General features: G+C 35.9%; 1 protein-coding gene across 9 annotated transcripts in view; it reads right to left on the bottom strand.

The window, feature by feature from the left end:
- PCCA (propionyl-CoA carboxylase subunit alpha) overlaps positions 1-22,548 on the bottom strand; it is a 462,660-nt gene that overhangs the window by 230,312 nt on the left and 209,800 nt on the right. For all 9 annotated transcript variants that reach the window (XM_072782480.1, XM_072782479.1, XM_072782481.1 and 6 more), the window contains 2 exons: positions 13,774-13,868; positions 10,199-10,349 (listed from right to left, as the gene is read on the bottom strand). In XM_072782480.1, coding sequence (XP_072638581.1) covers positions 10,199-10,349; positions 13,774-13,868 — 246 coding nt within the window. The remainder of the gene's footprint in view (positions 1-10,198; positions 10,350-13,773; positions 13,869-22,548) is intronic.

Genomic DNA, 22,548 nt, shown 5'->3' on the forward strand with positions numbered 1-22,548 from the left:
AAAAACCTGAACAATCCATAACCAACAAGGAAATTGAAAAAGTAATCAAAAATCTCCCAACAAAGAAGAGTCCAGGGCCAGATGGCTTCCCAGGGGAAATCTATCAAATACTTAAAGAAGAATTAATATCTATTCTTCAGAAGCTATTTAAAAAATAAAAATAGAAACAGAAGGAAAACTTTCAAACTCTATGAGGCCAGCATTACCTTGATCCCAACACCAGACAAAGACCTTACAAAAAAGGAGAATTTACAGACCAATATCCCTGATGAAGACAGATGCCAAAATTCTCACCAAGATACTAGCCAATAGGATTTAACAGTACATTTAAAGGATTATTTACCACGATCAAGTGAGATTTATTCCTGAGCTGAAAGGGCGGTTTAACATCTACAAATCAATCAACATGATACACTACATTAATAAAAGAAAGGACAAGAACCATATGATACTCCCAATAGATGCAGAAAAAGCATTTGACAAAGTACACCATCCATTCTTGATTAAAACTCTTCACAGTGTAGGGATAGAAGGATCATAAAAGCCATATATGAAAAACCCATAGCAAATATCATTCTCAATGGGGAAAAACTGAGACCTTTTCCCCTAAGGTCAGGAACATGGGACGGATGTCCACTATTATCACTGTTGTTCAACACAGTACTAGAAGTCCTATCCTCAGCAATCAGACAACAAAAAGAAATAAAATGCATCCAAATGAGCAAAGAAGTCAAACTCACTCTTCACAGATAACATGATACTCTGTGTGGAAAACCCAAATATTCCATCCCAAAATTGCTAGAACTCATACAGGAATTCAGCAAAGTGGCAGGATATAAAATCAATGCACAGGAATCAGCTGCATTTCTATATATAATGAGACAGAAGAAAGAGAAATTAAGAGTTGATCCCATTTACAACTGCACCAAAAACCATAAGATACCTAGGAATAAACCTAACCAAAGAGGCAAAAACTCTGTACTCAAGAAGACTATGGAACACTCAAGAAACTGAGGAAGACACAAAGAAATGGTAAAACATTCCATACTCATGGATTAAAACAAATATCATTAAAATGTCTATGCTACCTAGAGCAATCTATTTTTTTTAAGATTTTTATTTATTTATTTATTCATAGAGACACACACCGAGAGAGAGGCAGAGACACAGGCAGAGGGAGAAGCAGGCTCCATGCAGGGAGCGGGACATGGGACTTGATCCCGGGTCTCCAGGATCACACACCAGGCTGCAGGTGGCGCTAAACCACTGCACCACCAGGGCTGCCCTATCTAGAGCAATCTATACAATCAATCAATTCCCTACCAAAATACCATCAGCTTTTTTCACAGAGCTGGAGCAAGTAATCCTAAACTCTGTATAGAACCAGAAAAGAGCTTGAATAGCCAAATGAATGTTGAAAAACAAGACCAAAACTGGTAGCATCATTATCACAGACTTGAAGCTGTATTACAAAGTGGTACTCATCAAAAAAGTATGGTATTGGCACATAAACTGACACATAGATCAGTGGAATAGAACGGAGAACCCAGAAATGGACCCTCAATCCTATGGAGAACTAATCTTCAACAAAGCAGGAAAGAATATCCAATGGAAAAAAGACAGTCTCTTCAACAAATGGAATTGGGAAAATTGGACAGCCACATGTAGAAGAATGAAGCTGGCCCATGTCCTCACACCATACACAAAATTAAACTCAAAGGGGATGAAAGACCTAAATGTGAGACAGGAATCCATCAAAATCCTAGAGGATAACACAGGCAGCAACCTCTGTGACCTCGGCCAGAGCAACTTCTTGCTAAACACATTTCCAAAGGCAGAGAAATAAAGATAAAAATGAACTATTGGGACTTCATCAAGATAAAAAGTTTCTGCACAGCAAACAAATAAACAGTGGACAAATTCAAAAGACAACCGACAAAATGAGAGAAGACATTTGCAAATGACACATAAGATAAAGGGCTAGTAATCAAAATCTATAAAGAACTTATCAATCTCAACATCCAAAGAACAAATAATCCAATCAAGAAATGGGCAGCTGACATGAACAGACATTTCTCCAAAGACATAAAAATGGCCAACAGAAACATGAAAAAATGCATAACATCATTCGGCATCAGGGAAATACAAATCAAAATCACAGTGAGATACCACCTCACACCTATCAGAATGGCTAAAATTAACAAGTCAGGAAACAACAAATGTTGGTGAGGATGGGGAGAAAGGGGAATCCTCATACACTGTTAGTGGGAATGCAAGCTGATGCAGCCACTCTGGAAAACATTATGGAGGTTCCTCGAAAAGTTGAAAATAGAGGTATCCTATGACCCAGCAATTGCACTACTGTATTTGTACTGCGTATTTACCCCAAAGATACAAATGTAATGATCCAAAGGGGCACATGTACCCCAATGTTTATAGCAGCAACATCCACAATAGCCAAACTATGGAAAGAGCTCACATGTCCATCAAAAGATGAATGGATAAAGAATATATATAATGCAATACTATATATATAATGCAATACTATATATATAATGCAATACTATATATATAATGCAATACTATATATATATATATGAATGAATGAATTCCATATATATATATGGAATGGAATACTACTCAGCCATCAAAAAATGAAATCTTGACATTTGCAAAGATATAGATGGAACTAGAGGGTATTATGCTAAGCAAAATAAGTCAATCCAAAAAAGACAATTATTATTATCCAATTATTATAGGATCTCACTCATATGTGGAATTTAAGAAATAAAACAGGATCATAGGGGAAGGGAGGGAAAAATAAAACACAATGAAAACAGAGAGGGAGAAAAACTCTAAAAGACTCTTAATCATAGGAAACAAACTGGGGGTATATGGAGGGGAAGAGGGTGGAGGGTTAGGGTAAATGGATGGATGATCGGCAGGAAGGAGGACTTGTAATATAATGAGTATTGGCTATATATAAGACTGATGAATCACTGAACTCTACCTCTGAAACTAATAATACATTATATGTTAATTAATTTAATTTAAAAAAATTTTTAAGGGAAAAAAAAAACGGAATTTTATTTCTTGCAGTTCTCAGGCTGGGAAGCCCAAAATCAAGGTGCCAGCCAACTCAATGTCTTATGGGAGTCACTTCCTAGTTCATAGGTGGCAGTCTTCTCACTGTGTCATCACGTAACAGAAGGAGGCAGGTTTCTCTTTGGGATATCTTTTATGATGTCATAAATCCTACTCATTAGGGCTCTATCCTCATGACCTAATCACCTTCCCAAAGCCCTACCTCCCAGTTCCATCATCTTGGAAGTTATGTTTTAACATATGAGTTTTAGAGGGATACATTCAGTCTATATTGCATTTGTAAGATTTAAATGGATGAGTGTTAGGGTGCCTAAGAGGCTGGTTTCACCTCAGGTCATAACCACAAGATCCTGGGATCAAGCCCCCTATTCAGCTCCACGGTCAGCAGGGAGTCTGAGATTCTATCTCTCCTTTTCCCTCTGCCCCTCCTTTCACTCCCACTCTCTCTCTCTCTCTAAAGTAAATCCTTAAAAAAAGAAAGATTCAACCAAAACTAAATAAGTCAATTAATTAACTAACTAAATGGATGAATGTTATGATTTGCAAATTAAACCACAAGAAAAATTATTGGGTTTTCTCCCCAATAAGTTAATACAGAGTCTCTCTACACTCATGCAAATTTTCATACAATTTAGCTCCTATGCTCTGGTTCTCAGAAAGTTAAAGATGTATTCCAGGGGAAAAACAGAATAAACCAAGTGTTTAACAAAAATCTGAGAGTAAAGAGATCCAAAAATGAGAAGTGTAAAGGTATCTTCAGGACAAAGTAGGGAAATCTCAGCTAAAAAGCCAAAGACAGATGTAGAAGGCAATCAGTATAGACAACAAAAAGTTAAAAGAAACCAAATATTTCTACAAAAAAAGATGAAATTGACGGAAAACTCCATCTGCCTGAATATATTCAAACATGGGACAAATTTGTGGATAAATTAGTAATGGACACACAGAAAACTAAGCAAATTTTTAGTAGTAGAGAAAAAATGGTGCAGGAAAGTGAAAGTAATCTTAGGTGACAACAGGACTGCTGTGAATAGCGTTCACACTGTGATCATAACAAAATCCCAAATACTGAGCTAACCCAAATCATGATAGAGTGGTGGTACGAAGATGAGAAGTGTGCATTTGTGCAGTGGGTGTGGCAAGGTGGGAAGCTGGCTGAAGAAAATGGAAAATCAAGAAAGACCTATACACATGTACTGATGAAAAAGATATAAAAATATTAGAAGAATCAACTAAGTTAATTAAAATTGGTCAGAGCCATCCATACTAGGCTCCCCTGTGAGGGGAGGCAGGGATTGTTCCTAAACAATGGCAGTTGACAAACAAGAGCTTTCCTCCTGCTTTTCTCTCCCAAAGCAGCACTGGCTATTCCCTGCCCAAAGCTGTAGTTACCCACACAGCAGTTTAAAGAGTCTTCCCTCTTCTAAGTGATTTCTCATTTCTCCTTATTCTGTTTTTTTTTTTTTTTCTTTTTTCTTTTTGGTGGGTTTTGGTGATTACTCAAAGGTTGATATTGGATCAAAAAAGCCAGAAATATGTCAATCAGCTGTTTCAAATCCCATAAGTGTATATATACCCAGGTGAAAATTCATCAGTTATAAAGATAACCTTATCACCCATCTAAGAACTCAGAAGATACAGTACCCATGGATACCTCTCAAAAATAAATTCTTGATTTTAAGAAGAAACAGAAGAAGAACTTAACCATAAGATGAATCAAAATGAAGAACTGACTAATCACAAAGCAATGGTAAGATGCAGATGGTGATGATGAAAACAATTTAAAATACAAAAGGGGAATACCCTAAAGAGCCATGCCTAAAGAAAAGTAATGTTACAATAATACAAAACTAATAATAAAAATAGTAAAAATGGAGAATTAGGGGGAAAGACAGTAGGATTAAATATGCCAATTTCTATTCATTTTTGTAAAAAAACAATACATTCTTTCAAATTGGAGTATGAAGAAATATGATGACAAAAATATGTGGTTTAATAACCATTTTTTAATAATTAAGGACATTTTTAAGGAATTAATATCTCTGGAAAATTGCAAACATTTATATAATAGTTTGGCAATTTCATCATTTTAATCTCTTTTTCTTTGGTTAAATATAAATGAAATAAGTTCATTCTATCACACCATATAGAAAAAGAAGAGTAATAAGAAAAGACTAGCCCTGCTAGATACTGTGTTATAATACAGAGATACAACATCTGAAATAATGTGGTACTAGCACATGATTAAACAGGTTAAAAACAAAACAGTCAAGTAAACATATCTGCATACATATGAGAATTTAGGATATAATTAGGATGACTTCTGATTACTACATAAAAGAATGATTATTCAAAACTGGTTGTGACAGTCAGGTAGCCATTTTTAAAATAAAAAACTCAAATCAAATAAATTCCAGATGGAGTGAAAATTTTACCAGGAATGATGAAATAAGTACTAAAAGAAAACATAGAAGAAAAATGTTTAATTTATGAATGAACAGTAAAAGCCTAAGTATGTTCTAACACCAGAAATGATAAGAGACTTAAAATTCAACTCTAAGATTTAAAAACATTTCTACACAGAATACACACACACACACACACACACACATACAAAAATCAAAAAGGCAACAGATGAAGGAAAAATAAATCACATCTGGGTTTGTTTTTGTTTTTTTAATCTACATTTATTTGATAATCTTCCTAGAAAACAGTTTGTGAATGGGAGAAGAAACCAATTACGTACTCACAGAACATCTTTGCATTATAACCCACACACACCTCAATCCCACGTAGAGAGCACTGTGTGTGATAAAGGTCTGATTGCCCTGCGTAGGCAGATGGGTAAGTAGCACAGGAGAATAACCCTAAAACTATTACACTCAGAGCTGATGTAAGAGTTGCTGTCTCTTCTGCCCTTCCTCAATGCGGGGTGGGGGAAGGAGACAGAGAGCACAAACTTGGTTCTGCAATGTACACCTATCTTTCTGAGGAGAGAAGGGCAATGCCAACAAATGACTCTGAGGAAAAATAAGACTTTCTCTCAAGCACTCTCTATCTTAAACTTGCTATCCTTTCATCTTGGTACCAAAGGTCCTTGGTTAAAGACCCTCACTCTGTAGAAATGTGAAAAATATTCATGAAGCATTGCTTCTTCATGATATAATAAGTGGCTAATTGCCTTAAAAAAAACTAAGGGACACTTATAATAAGAAAACCCAAAGGACAAAGGAGCTAATGGCCAATTCAAAGAAAAACAAATGTTAATCTATGAAGAAAAATTCAACACCACTCATAATAAGGAAAATAAAAATAATATACTATTTTTCACTATCAGAAAAAGACCAAAAGTCAAAAATCCTTTAAATCAGGGAGTAAAAAACACTGATAATACTTAACTAAATTATTAAAATTCTTGTTTCCCAGAAATTCTACTTTCACATGTGCAGAATGATGATACAATGGATCATTCATAATTGTCAATATTTGTGAAAGCAAAATACTAGGAAAACTACCAACAGGAAACTGGGGAAATTACATGACTACATCTATATCTGAATATTGAAAATCATAAAAATGAAGAATATAATGTTTTAAGTTAGATATGGAACATTACCAAAGGCACACTTTTTAAGTAAAACAAAGGCTGCCTCCAGAGGAAAATCAAATGGTTGTGATAAAAACATAGTATACAGTGTTACTTTTCTTATGCATATACTCTTTTTGAACCATTTGGGGTTTTTTTTAACCAAATACTACCAATTCTTAGTCTTATCATTTGATAAGAAACTAAATCATTCAAGCAAAATCATATATAATTTAGTTAATTAAAACAGCATTTTAACAAAATTATGGTTTTTTGGTAGAGTATTTCTCCAACTCTCTACTCACCTTTCATAAGCAAAAAGAAGGAAACAGGTTATATATATATATACACACACACACACACACACAAATACGTGTGTGTGTGTGAGTGGACACGTACGTGAGCTTCTACCGCAGAGAATGAAGTGACCATTTTCGAGCAAAAGGAGTTATGTGGAAAGACACACAGAGGTCAAACTCAATGGCATACTCGGGAAAGAAAGGAGTGTCTCCTAGCAAGTACATTGAGAATGGCACTGGCAGGAAAGATAACTCTGAGGGAAGATGAAGGATATACTGAAAAGGGACTTAAGGCAGAAACACTTGAATTTTACCATTAAATTTTACCATTAATTTTACCAATTTTACCAGAAGATTAACAACTGTGAACACAAACAAACGTATATAAGGATAGCATACATAATTCTGATACAGAAATTTTGACCAGACTGAGAACAAAACCAGTCAGTTCAACCAAGTATTTATGTTTTTAAATCTATAAGTTTGGTGACTGACACCAAACCTGTAAGACTTTCTCAATGTTACATCTCTTCTTTTTTTCCTTAAAGATTTTTATTTATTTATCCATGAGAGACACAGAGAGAGAAGCAGAGACAGAGGCAGAGGGAGAAGCAGGCTCCCTTCAGGGAGCCTGATATGGGACTTGATCCCAGGATCCCGGGATCACGCTATGAGCCAAAGGCAGATCCACTGAGCCACCCAGGCATCTCTCAGTATTACATCTCTTTAAGGAGAAACTGTATTTATTTTAAATTTTGCCCTTAAAAAAAAAAAAAATCAAACAAAGTAAAGAGGCTACTCACACTTCTGTTACCAGAAAAAAAGCATCTAACTTCTGAAGCTGGAAAAAGTAACAGTTCAATCAAGATATTTCAAGGAAAAAAAAAAAAACCCACATAAAATTATAGCTCTCCAGACTCAAAATGAAACACTAATTAGAGATAACTTTTATCTTAGAAGATGAAGGATTTGGCAAATGTGCCTTAAGTATTATAATTTTAGGTTAGTAAAGAAATTTGAAAAAGAAAATCTATTAAAAGAACATCTGAATTGTTTAAATATCAGAAGGAAGTCTCCAAAATACGTAAGATTGACTTTCTGAATACAATAAAATACAAAGTTCTTTATTCATGCTCCCATTCAGTCCCAGCCTCTACCACCAAATATCCCTCCATCACACAGATGCTTTTGAAAAATCAAAATTAATTTATCTGGTAACCGATAGGATTATGGTCACTGGAAGTAAATCCACAGTAAAGAAATATTAAAACATTAATTGAGAGACACATATGAATCCAAGTGTGATAATAAATAGCATAAAATTAGGTACCGTCAGGGGATCCCTGGGTGGCTTAGAGGTTTAGCGCCTGCCTTCAGCCAAGGCATGATCCTGGAGTTCCAGGATCGAGTCCCATATCAGGCTCCCTGCATGGAGCCTGCTTCTCCCTCTGCCTATGTCTCTGCCTCTCTCTCTCTCTCTCTCTCTCTCATGAATAAATACTTTTTTTTTAAAATTAGGCACTATCAGATGTAGTAAGATGAAACTCTTCATGAAATTAATTTTAAGTTAATTTATAATCTTTTTTTGAGAGAACAGAATATAACTTGCTGACAAGCCATCCAAGATACAAAATGTAAACCTAAGTACATAATGATTTTGAGTAACTGCATTATTTATGAATACCAACTTCCAGAGGTCTAATACCAAAACCAACAATGGGACAAACTCAGAAAAACTTATGGGTTGAGATAAATGAGCCAGAAACAAATAAAACACACACACACACACACACACACAAGAACATAGCAATAAAGTGAACTAAAGATAGCACTGGTTATTAATTCTGTAAATTCTGTTAAGTACCCTGACTAAACAATCTAATAGCTCTTTTGTGTGGAATAAACTACAAATTTAAAGTAGTCACTTTAAATTGCCTTCAGAATTGTATTACAAACTAGCATTCCCATCATGGCATAGTAAAGTCTCTCCATTTTAATAAAAGAACATGAATTCCTAGCTAATTATCTAATTAGATATACTTTGTTATAAAGGCATATTTTTAATCAAAATCAAATTAATCTCTAAAAGGCAAAATTCTGTCACTCCTAAAGATAGTCACACCAATAAATTACAGGCTAAAAAAGTGATTTCAAACACAAGTATCATTAAGTTTTGAACAACAGCACTAAGGTAAGACTTATACAAACTCTACAAATATTTACGATACTGATTTCAAATGCATCCAGATACCATAAATTCTGCCATAATAAACGAAAACCAGTCCCACAGCATAATCTTATAAGCATAATGTTGAATAAAGAAGCAAGGTATGGAAAATTACATATTACATGATCTCACTGATTTCAAGTTTAAAAAAGAGGTACAATTAATTATATATTGCTTAGGTGTGCAAGATTAAAAGGAAAAATTATACAGAAATGAAATAAAGTGTTTAGAATTCAAAACAGTAAACAGCTGTAGAAGAGGGATGAGGAATACCTAGAAGGAGAGGAAGCTAGTGAGAGGTGGGCTGGTAAGAAGTGCTGGCATTTTGTTATCTATGTAGATCCACTTGATGCTTACATGGATTTTTGCTATAATAATTTTTCAACTATGTATTTTATGTACTCTTCTGTATGTATATTTTAGTTTACAACTTAAAAAAGAAAAAGGGAAGAAGGAAAGCCATTAGTCCTCCTAAGACCTTGATAGGAACAGAGGAAGTGTATCCCTAACGTCAACAGTTTAGCTCTGATTAGGCAGTGACTTCTAAATACCGTCACAGCGGCAGTGGTGGCAGTTCCTCTAGAAGCCAGGCTGAATGGTACAGTCCTGAGTGCCATTCTTGAAAGTTACTCTAGGTACTCCTCCTTCCTCCATCCCTTCCAAAGATCTGTAAGCACTTATGCCCTTTCGGTTTATCATATCTAACAGCAGTTCTCTTAACAGCACATGAACCCTAATTAATATAAGTCATCAAGAGAAGTTCGAAAAAAAAAAAAAAAAACAAAGCTGAATTTCCAATATGTAGCATTAACAGTAATGAAGAAGAGCTAGACACTGACCATTAAATTAACCTGATACTAATCTGTCATTCCCAACAGATGTCTTAGCACAAGCATAAAAATGAAATCTTTAATACTTTATGAAGTTGACTTTTAACTTTTATAAAAACAAAAAGCAGTGGGAAAGGAAGGGCAGAGTTACCTGGAGTCTCGTATTCATTTCCAAGAAATAAAAATTCTTCTTAGAATCTACAAGGAATTCTACAGTTCCAGCAGAGGAATACTTTACTGCTTTGGCAAGAGCTACAGCTTGCTCTCCCATTGCTCTTCGGGTCTTAGAATCCAGAAAAATGCTGCAAATACAGAAAGAGTAATCAACATTTTGAACAAAAGTAATATTATGCATACACCATATAAAATTTTTCTTAAACTTTACTCAGATATGATCATGTGTATCAATTTAAGATTTTATATTATATGCTTTATAGGTTTAGAAAATATGCTTTTTGCATTAGTAAGCCTAACATGTTTAAGTCAGCTTCAGATTTTTATAAAACTGACATCTGAACTTCCCCATTACAGTGCAACTTCCATCAATTTTAGCACTAGTAGTTGTTTACAACCAGTAAAACTTAATATATTCAGAACTTTCCTAAGCTAAAACTGGGAGACGTGCCTTACAGAGAACACATGTGTGCTGGATGAGCTTCCTTCAGGCAAGTGTTACAGCACTGCTGGCCAGGACTGTGAGTTCAATATTAATGAATCAACAACATGTATTAAATAAGGTAGCCTTCAACAGAAACAGACATAAAACAAGGTTATGTCAGGATATTTTCATCAAGGTTACATATTGATTAAAATGTCCTAATTGGAAGTTCACAGAACCTAACTCTGAACTTCCCCTAGGGACAATGCTTCAGTAATTGCTAATTCAGTGTTCATAGTGACTCTGTAAAACCTAACTACCACAAATAACAAGAATTGACTACACATGTAATAAATCCTCAAAATTTTTATTTCACAATACCAAAACAACCCTTCAGCAGGCAAATAAAGCTGAAATGTTTTCAATAAGCCCTAAAAAAAAGAATATTATAAAATCATTTGTGTATTTTCACAAATTTTGCTTCATGCAAGAAATAGAACATTGATTACTTTTCTATTTGTGGATTAAAATTTGTAGATCAAGATTTAGGTGGTTTTCATAACATTTTATTATGGAAGAAGATATTGAACTTCTATGCACCTGCTACCCATATGGAATAATCATTAATATGTATCCTGTCTTGTTTAACGTCTATACCGCATATCTACTTTCCTACCAGTCCTACCCATTTTGTACAAATTTTATTTTAAATCAAATCCCAAATTAGGTATCATTTCATCTATAGAGACTTCCATATCTGTTTCTATAAAAGTTGTAACATAATCACACTTAAGACATTAACAAGAATTTCTTAATAGCATTTAATATCCAGTTAGAATTCAAATTTCCCGGGTTAATCCTATTTTTTTCAGGTAATATCTTTGAATCAGAATTCAAATAAGGCCCAGCCACTCCATTTACTTATTTATTTTTACATCTTTGCAGTTCTTTTAACTTGCAATGCTCTCTTCCCGTTTTCCTAAGGCAAGCAAGAATCTGCTCATTTTCCCGTCTCATTTCTCATAATCTGGGTTCAAGCGGATGCAGCCCCACAGTGCATTTTAACATCTGCATTATATTTATATTTCTTGTAAACTGCTGGTTAGATCTAGAACCTTGAACAGATTTCAGATTGGACTGGAAGAGTAGGAGGCAAGAAAACTTCAAAGACGAAGTGTACCTCCTTATGTCTTTCTTTTGGTGTTTAGGATTAATCACTGAATTTAGGCACTATGAATCTTATTTGCCTATTATGAACATTTCTGCATCAATTACATTTCAATGATAACTCACTGACAAAATTAATACAAAAAAGAAAGAACACCCAAATTAACATCATAACATTTGGAGAATCTCAAAGACAGCAGAATAAAACTATTTTTGTCCTACCTGGTCTTGTCCTTTCTTTTGTCATAAACTCTGCTAGTAACACTCAAGAGCCATAAGCAACCTTACCACTGCACTCAAAACACAGCAGTAAATTCATACTTTAGAAACTGAAAACTATGTATTTCTCTTATTTAATATTTCACAAATAATAACAAACACCTATCAAGTCACTATTAATAATCAGTTCTCATTTTGGGGTTTCTTTTTTGTTGGTGGCATTTCTATTGCTTTAAATTTTCCTTTTTCCCTCAATTAACAGATGAGTTCACATGAAAAACTTACATTCCTAGAAAAAGTGAGATGAAACAAAAATAATGATTCAAGGTTCCTAGTCTGTGAAAGATTTTTATCCCAGGTAAAACCTGAGTGGGTTTTTTTTTTTTTTTTTAAAGAAAGGTTCATTATATTGGAAACAATAAGAAGAGAACAACACGAAATTATAAAGACTATTATCATTCTACCAGCAACCCTGTACCCTTCTTCCACACAACTAGAATCTTAGCAGAGCAATATGGTTACTTAATTTTAAAAAGGCAGTTTCCAACTTCCCTAGCAAAGTCCCTAACTTCAGATCACCACCAAGCAATCAGGACTAGTAGGTTCTGGGGCCTTTCCATAAAGATACAGGTAGATCATTTCTTTTGCCTTTTCTTCTTCCTTCCCTCTTACATCCCAGTCCTGGCCCACGAGATAAGGCCATAACCCCGTGTAGGCTGCAATGGGCAGTTCTTCACAGCAGGGTGCCTGGTTTTTAAGCTAAGTGTCCCAACAAGCAGGAAATGGAATCTGGCAGTTTCCTAAGGCCTCCATCACTTCTATGCAGTCTATTCTCAAGCAGTCACAGAGCACAGAATCAAGGAGATGGTCAAAGATCCCTACCTTCTCTGGTCAACAAGAAAAGTGGCAAAAAACTTGGGAACGATGTCTTAAAATCATCACACCGTATCATATGCTTAAAACCTAATAATAATTAAAGTAGGACTTGCTTTTTCCCATTACCCTGTAATTAAAAATTCACTCATATTCACCTGTACTCTTTATACAAACCATACACACATATCAAGGCACACTGGCTAGGACAAAGTTACAACTGGTTATATTCCTTATTGCTTGGCTATTAAAAATGACAACATACACTCAACTGAGGGATTTTTAAGGACTCAGAGACAATTAGAATATATACAAATACTAACCTAGCAAATTAGAAATGAGGTTCTATTAAATTGCTAAACTAAACATATCTAAAGGTGACTTGTATCTTGTACAAGTCTTTGTACCACTTTTCGTGCTCAAAATAGTTCTGATAATCAAGGGATTTCTAAAAACCATGTTCCAGAAGCCTTTTGATGGTAGGATAAATTCAAAAACTTCAGGATCAACTTTATGAAACCTTCACCAACAGAAGATCCTAGAAGGCCTGTATCCCCAGGCATTCCACATGACCAGAAACACCAACAGGGTCTCTATTACCTAGAAGCTCATGGAAATCCTACTTGGCCATCCAGCCAACTCTCTCCTCTAACAAAACCCCACCTATATTTACTCTCACGTGTCACACACTGACATATTGAGGAAGACTGAGTGACAGATTCTTAATTATAAAAATATACACTAACAGATTCTACCATGACAATTCCAACAAGTTGCTACTGAAGCAATTTTAGCCAATAAAATGGGAAAGAAATATACTAAATAAACAAAACAGTCTATTATGAATGTTCATTGAGAAAAACTCTTACCTTGGTGCTTCCTCCACCACTTTCTGATTTCTTCGCTGAATTGAGCACTCTCTTTCATTGAGCCACAAAGCATTCCCATGCTTGTCACCTAAAACCTGATAGAGCAACACCACTTGAAAACTTATATAGTCATACCTACAGAGTATGTGCCCCATTAACATTGTCATCATGCAACACTCCTTGGTTTTTACCACTCATACCTCATAAACACATCTACCTCTCCATTATGTCCCTCTTTTGGTTGATGTTAATAGAGGAAAACTTTATTTACAACCCTGAAACTCACTAAAATGTTTTTTAAAACTTGAGGAAAAAATTCTCATGTTATATTTCCAATGCACTGGATAAGATATCACATCAATTGTACAAATTTTGTGAAGGACACTGAGTATCAATAAAGGAAATACACATTCTAGATATCAGTGGTGCTTTAGAAAAACCACTGTTATTACAAACGTTTGTTTGTTTTTAACATAATTAAATGTCTGTTGATCAAGAAATGCTATTTTATTTACATTTAGTCTGTTACTTATATATGGATGTCTTTATTGAGCTTTATTTTTGTTATAGAAACTGATGAAAGGCCTGGGGTTAAAATGTAACACATTATGATTTTTCTCATTTGTAATACTGAAAAATAAGCTACAGTTGCCACATAAAATAACAGGACACCGATATGAATTTGAATTTCAAAGATTTATTTATTTTTAGAAAGAGAGAGTGCACTCATGAGTGGAGGAGCAGGGCAGGAGGAGAGAATCTCCAGTAGATTCCCCACTGAACACACAGACTTCAGGGCTCTACCTCAGAACCCTGAAATCGTGACCTTATTTGAAACCAAGAGTGGGACACTTAACCAACGGAGCCACCCTGGCACCCCTGAAATTGAATCTCAAATAAACAACAAAAAAATCTTAATAATAATAGGTCCCAAATTTCACTTACAAAAATATACTACCTGAAATTCAAATTTAACATGTGTCTTAACAGCTAAATCTGGTAACCCTAAGACATGCCATTGGTTAGCATTTTTGCATAGAATGTTTGTTTTTAGGAACAGATTAATCTATTTTCATGATTAAGAGTAAATACGTATTACTGAATGCATATATCATTAAGTTCACAGAAGTAAAAGCTATTCTAGAAGCCAAAGTGTAGACATTCATTTTAACTCTGTACTATACAATTTCTCCAGGGCAAGTCACTTTTCTCCTTATATATTATAAATATCAAATAGTATCATCTCAATGATTTATATGGCTGCTGAAAATATAAAATCAGTAAAGATCATGGTTATAGCAATAGAATAAACTATAAAATGAGTAGTTAACATATAAATGCAAACTTAATTTTTAGTAATAAAACCTACCTAAACCATAAGAACAATTACAAGCAAAGGAAAATACTGAAATAGTGAAATGACAATAGTTGGAATTTAGTTTTTTAGTCTCAGAGGTGGCTGCATGAAGTACAGCCTAAGAAAAATTTAACACTAAAAAATATTTTAACACTAAATTTATTCTAATCCTTTTCATTCTAGTTGACAAAGTAAAATATTTTATGTCCAAGAAATAAAGCTACAATAACCAAGACTTCTCAGAAATATTTCTAACTGCAAAATATTATATTCATATATACAATCACATTTTTTTCCCCTAAAGCCTGTATAGTTCTTTTTTAAAAAGTCTTGGGGGAGAGGGGGGCTCAGTCAATTAGGCAAATAACTTGATTTTGGCTTGGGTCATGATCTTGGGGTTGTAAGACTGAGCTCCCAACAGCTGTGGAGCCTACTTAAGATTCTTCTCTCCAGGTACCAGGTTGAGCATCTGCCTTCAGCTAGGTCATGATCCTGGGGTCCAGGAAATCAAGTCCTGAATCAGGCTCACTGAGAGGAGCCTGCTTCTCCCTCTGCCTATGTCTCTGCCTCTCTCTGTGTCTCTCATGAATAAATAAATAAAATCTTAATAACAACAACAAAAAGATTCTCCCTTTCCTCTACCCTCCCTTTGACAGCTAGCTTTCTCTCTCTTTAAAAAAAAAAGTTTGGGCAGCCTGGGTGGCTCAGTGGTTTAGTGCCACTTTCAATACAAGGCGTGATCCTAGAGACCCGGGATCGAGTCCCACGTCGGGCTCCCTGCATGAAGCCTGCTTCTCCCTCTGCCTGTGTCTCTGCCTGTCTTTCTCTCTGTGTATCTCATGAATAAATAAATAAATCTTTTATTTATTTATTTATTTTAAATTTTTTATCTATTTATGATAGTCACAGAGAGAGAGAGAGAGAGAGAGAGAGAGAGGCAGAGACACAGGCAGAGGGAGAAGCAGGCTCCATGCACGGGGAGCCCGACGTGGGATTCGATCCCGGGTCTCCAGGATCGCGCCCTGGGCCAAAGGCAGGCGCCAAACCGCTGCGCCACCCAGGGATCTCTGAATAAATAAATAAATATTTTTTAAAAAAAAGTTTTGTTATTTCCTAAGCATGCAACAAAAATAATTTTTTTTTAAAGATTTGCTTTACAAAAAGAAAAAGAGCAAGTGGGGGTTAAGCCAGAATGAGACAGAGATAGAGGATCCTCAGGTCCACTCCTCGCTGAGCACAGAGCATGACCTGGGGCTCAATCCCAGGACCCTGTGAGCATGACCTGAGGGGAAATCAAGAGTCAGCTGCTTGGGGTCATCTGAGTGGCTCAGTTAAGCATCTGACTTTGGCTAAGGTCATGATCTCAGAGTCCAGAGATAAGAGTAGCTCCCAGTCGAGCTCCCCACTCAGCAGAGAATCTGCTTGTCCCTCTCCCTTCACCACTCTCCCAGCTCATGCTTGCTCACTCTCAAATTTTTAAAAATATTAATAAATAGCCCTTAATCAAATTGACCCACTCAGGTGTTCCTCAACAAAAATAATTTGATAATGATAGTGTGACACTAATAAATGAAGAGACTAGAATACCAAACAATATAAAGAGTGCATGGAAAGAAAGTTAATCCTAAATCCCTTAGGAGTTTTGGGATTTTGGGGGGGGGGGTTCTTAAGATTTCATTTTTTAAGTAATGTCTATACCCAATGTGGCACTTGAATTCACAACCCCAAGGTCAAGAGTTGCATGCAACACTGACTGAGCCAGCTAGATAACCCCATCATGAGTTTTTCTTTTTTAAAGCTTTAATATAGCCCTTTATCAATCGGCAGGTACTCAATGTGGAAAAATCTCCCAGATACACTGCTTACTGAAAAAAGCTTCATGACAACAAGAGTGTCCACATAATGCAAGCCATTTTGAAACCCTGGATCCAACCCAAAAAATGCCAGTAGTGTCCGGGGTGAGAAAAAAAGGATTTAAACCACACAGAAGGGATCCCTGGGTGGCGCAGTGGTTTGGCGCCTGCCTTTGGCCGAGGGCGCGATCCTGGAGACCCGGGATCGAATCCCACATTGGGCTCCCGGTGCATGGAGCCTGCTTCTCCCTCTGCCTGTGTCTCTGCGCCTCTCTCTCTCTCTGTGACTATCATAAATAAGTAAAAATTTAAAAAAAAATTTTTTTTTAAAAAAATAAATAAACCACACAGAATGCTGCCACTACCAGTACAGTTTCAGCATAAGAAAGGACACAGTATACGAAAGTCTGTCTAAAAAAATAGGTAATACACATATATAATTCACAGTCCACAGCAGGATATTCAAAAAAGAGTTTTGGAGCCTGTTCCCAGAGACAGAAACCAAGGAACTTGGAAACAAAAGTAAAAGGAAATGTTAATTTTTCATCAGATATCCTTTGCTATGTGCATAAATTACCTCATATAATTATATACATGCAAATTGAGGAAAATAATTTTTAAAACTTCCAAGTGTAGATGATCAGATACAGCAAACATCTGTTACCTATTCAAGTTACTAGGAAATACTTTTACCTATGTTTAAAATTATCACCTACATTATATGCTGTGGCTAATGAAAATAAACTAAAAGCTGATGTAAATATATAATTACTTAACACAATTTGACATACATTTATTGAGTATTAGTAATGTGAAAGACATCCACCTGGTTGCTGGAACCAACAAATGAGTAAGACCTTAGTAGGTCTTATTGGTTAGTAGGTACTTCTTGATCTATTTGAAAAGTTAGACAACTCAAGATAAAAATCAATGGTCTTCTAATAGCTGTGCTATGTATATGTTATACATGACAGGGAATACAGGAAGAGGAAAATTAATTTTGCCTGTAAGATCTTAGAAAGGCAGCCAAAATATCTCCCATAAGCTACAGACTTAAATATCCAATCTACTCAACACTTATACTTTGATATCACAACCTTGATTTCTCCAACATCACACCCTGATCTCCTCCCCAAAACACACACCTCTCACAGTTTTCTCACCTCAGTAAAAGACAGTCCTAGTCTTCTAATTCCTCAGGCCCCAAACTGAAAGCCATCTTTCATGCCTTTTTTCCTATATATCATATCTGATCTCTTAGAAAATCTGATCTACCTTCACAGAATATCCAGAATTCAATTACATCTTACCATCTCTACTACCAACACTCAGGCCTAAGCTGCCATCATCTCTCGCCAAGAATTCCAGCAAAAAGAGTCTCATATGAGATTTCTCAGCTTCAACTGATAGTCTTCAAATACTAAGTAAGAGCCAATGAATACTGTGTGCTTTTTTTTCTTTTAACCTTGTTGAATGGAGCTATTTATTGCAGTGTCATATCCTCTTCTCATCCCTGTAAGTTTGATGAGCAGGTGTCACACTGTCTTCAAAAGTCTCTGCATCAGAAGAACTGTCTTTATAGGACCATTTACAGTAAGTCTTATCCATAGCTGGACCAAGTATGAAGATGAAATTCTGGTCTTGGAAGGAAGGTGTTTATATTCTACTTATGGAAGGACATGATCACTGGAGCTGGAGGATGGGTTGTGGTAGCTCATCTAAAGACGGCCCCGGGGATCCCTGGGTGGCACAGCGATTTGGTGCCTGCCTTTGGCCCAGGGTTCGATCCTGGAGACCCGGGATCGAATCCCACGTCGGGCTCCCGGTGCATGGAGCCTGCTTCTCCCTCTATGTCTCTGCCTCTCTCTCTCTCTCTCTCTCTCTCTGTGTGACTATCATAAATAAATAAAAATTTAAAAATAAAATAAAATAAAATAAAATAAAGACGGCCCCCACATTCAACAATACATTAAAAAAATCATATACCTCGATCACATGGAATTTATCTCTTGCAGGGATGCAAGGATGGTTCAATACTCACAATCAATGTGATACACCATATTAACAAAATGAAAGAGAGAAAATCGTATGATCAACTCAGTAGATACAGAAAAAGCATTTGACAAAATTCAACATCCATTCATGATAAAAAAACTCTTCACAAAGTAGGTTTAGAGGGAATATACCTCAATAAACCCACAGCTAACATCATACTCAATGGTGAAAAACTAAGTGCTTTTTTCTCAGTAACAATATGAAGATGCCCACTCCTGACACTTTCTTGAACAAAGTACTGGAAGTCCTAACCACAATAGTCAGATAAGAAAAAAGGCATCCATCCATCCTTCTTTAAGGAAGAAGTTAAATTGTCACTATTTGCAGATGACATAGCACTATACATAGAAAACTCTGAAGACTCCAACAAAAAAACTATTAGAAGTAATAAATTTATTCGGTAAAGTTACAGTATACAAAATTAATATACAGAAATCACCCATATTTTCATACAATAATGAAGTAGAAGAAAGAGAAATTAAGAAAACAATTCCATGTACACTAAAAAGAATAAAACACTTAGGAACAAAACTGACCAAGGAGATAAAATATCTATTTTCAGGAAACTATAAAACACTGATGAAAGAAACTGAAGATGACACAAATATAAAGCTATTCCATGCTCATGTAATTGAAAAGAATTTTGTTAAGATATCCACAGAACTCAAAACCATTTACAGATTTAATGCAATACCTACCAATTACCAACAGCATTCTTCACAGACCTAAAACAAATAATCCTAAAATTTGTATGGACTCACAAAAGATCGCAAATAGCCAAGGCAATTTTAAGAATAACAAAGTTCAAGGTATCACAATCTTAGATTTCAAGATATACTACAAAGCTACAGTCATCAAAATAGTATGGTGCTGGCGGAAAAACAGACACTTACATCAACAGAACACATAGAGTGACCGGAAATAAACCCATGATTTTATGGTGAAGTAATCTATAACAAAGAAAGCAAGAATATACAATGGGGAAAAGATGGTCTCTTCAGTTAATGGTGCTGGAAAAACTGGACAGTTACATGTGAAAGAATGACACTAGACCACTTTTTAACACCATACACAAAAAATAACTTCAAATGAATTAAAGACCTAAATGGAGAGCTAAAACCATAAAAATTCTAGAAGAGAGGACAGGCAATAATTTCTCTGATATTAGCCAAACCAACATTTTTCTAGATATATCCCCTAAGGCAGGGGAAACAAAAGCAAAAATAAACTGTTGGGGCTATACCAAAATAAAAGGCTTCTGCACAGCAAAGAAAACCATCAACAAGAAAAAAGGCAATATGGGAAGAGATTTTGCAAATGATATATTTAATAAGGGGTTATTATATATCCAAAATATATAAAGGACAGGGGCACCTAGCTGGCTCAATCAGTGTAGCATATCTCATGGTCTCAAGTTCCAACCCCATGTTGGGTATGAGGCTTACTTAAAAAACTAATAATATTTCCCTGATGGCAAGTGATGCAGAGCATTTTCTCATATGCATGTTGGCCATGTCTATATCTTCCTCTGTGAGATTTCTGTTCATGTCTTTTGCCCATTTCATGATTGGATTGTATGTTTCTTTGGTGTTGAGTTTAATAAGTTCTTTATAGATCTTGGAAACTATCCCTTTATCTGATATGTCATTTGCAAATATCTTCTCCCATTCTGTAGGTTGTCTTTGAGTTTTGTTGACTGTATCCTTTGCTGTGCAAAAGCTTCTTATCTTGATGAAGTCCCAATAGTTCATTTTTGCTTTTGTTTCTTTTGCCTTCGTGGATGTATCTTGCAAGAAGTTACTATGGCCGAGTTCAAAAAGGGTGTTGCCTGTGTTCTTCTCTAGGATTTTGACGGAATCTTGTCTCACATTTAGATCTTTCATCCATTTTGAGTTTATCTTTGTGTATGGTGAAAGAGAGTGGTCTAGTTTCATTCTTCTGCATGTGGCTGTCCAATTTTCCCAGCACCATTTATTGAAGAGACTGTCTTTCTTCCAATGGATAGTCTTTCCTCCTTTATTGAATATTAGTTGCCCATAAAGTTCAGGGTCCACTTCTGGATTCTCTATTCTGTTCCACTGATCTATGTGTCTGTTTTTGTGCCAGTACCACACTGTCTTGATGACCACAGCTTTGTAGTACAACCTGAAATCTGGCATTGTGATGCCCCCAGATATGGTTTTCTTTTTTAAAATTCCCCTGGCTATTCGGGGTCTTTTCTGATTCCACACAAATCTTAAAATAATTTGTTCTAACTCTCTGAAGAAGGTCCATAGTATTTTTTTTTTTTAAACTTTTCTTTTTTTTTTTTTTTTTTAAAGGTTTTAGTTATCCACTCAGGAGAGAGACACAAAGGGAGAGAGAGGCAGAGACACAGGCAGAGGGAGAAGCAGGCTCCATGCAGGGAGCCCGATGTGGGACTCGATCCAGGGTCTCCAGGATCATGCCCCGGGCTGCAGGCGGCGCTAAACCGCTGTGCCACCGGGGCTGCCCGAAGGTCCATAGTATTTTGATAGGGATTGCATTAAACGTGTAAATTGCCCTGGGTAACATTGACATTTTCACAATATTAATTCTGCCAATCCATGAGCATGGAATATTTTTCCATCTCTTTGTGTCTTCCTCAATTTCTTTCAGAAGTGTTCTATAGTTTTGAGGGTATAGATCCTTTATATCTTTGGTTAGGTTTATTCCTAGGTATCTTATGCTTTTGGGTGCAATTGTAAATGGGATTGACTCCTTAATTTCTCTTTCTTCAGTCTCATTGTTAGTGTATAGAAATGCCACTGACTTCTGGGCATTGATTTTGTATCCTGCCACGCTACCGAATTGCTGTATGAGTTCTAGCAATCTTGGGGTGGAGACTTTTGGGTTTTCTATGTAGAGTATCATGTCATCGGCGAAGAGGGAGAGTTTGACTTCTTCTTTGCCAATTTGAATGCCTTTAATGTCTTTTTGTTGTCTGATTGCTGAGGCTAGGACTTCCAGTACTATGTTGAAATGAGATACCACCTCAGACCAGTGAGAATGGGGAAAATTAACAAGGCAGGAAACAACAAATGTTGGAGAGGATGCGGAGAAAAGGGAACCCTCATACACTGTTGGTGGGAATGTGAACTGGTGCAGCCACTCTGGAAAACTGTGTGGAGGTTCCTCAAACAGTTAAAAATAGACCTGCCCTACGACCCAGCAATTGCACTGTTGGGGATTTACCCCAAAGATACAAATGCAATGAAACGCCGGGACACCTGCACCCCGATGTTTATAGCAGCAATGGCCACAATAGCCAAACTGTGGAAGGAGCCTCGGTGTCCAACGAAAGATGAATGGATAAAGAAGATGTGGTTTATGTATACAATGGAATATTACTCAGTTATTAGAAATGACAAATACCCACCATTTGCTTCAACGTGGATGGAACTGGAGGGTATTATGCTGAGTGAAGTAAGTCAGTCGGAGAAGGACAAACATTATATGTTCTCATTCATTTGGGGAATATAAATAATAGTG

This window comes from Canis lupus, chromosome 17, assembly GCF_048164855.1.
Source record: "Canis lupus baileyi chromosome 17, mCanLup2.hap1, whole genome shotgun sequence".
NCBI lineage: Eukaryota > Metazoa > Chordata > Mammalia > Carnivora > Canidae > Canis > Canis lupus.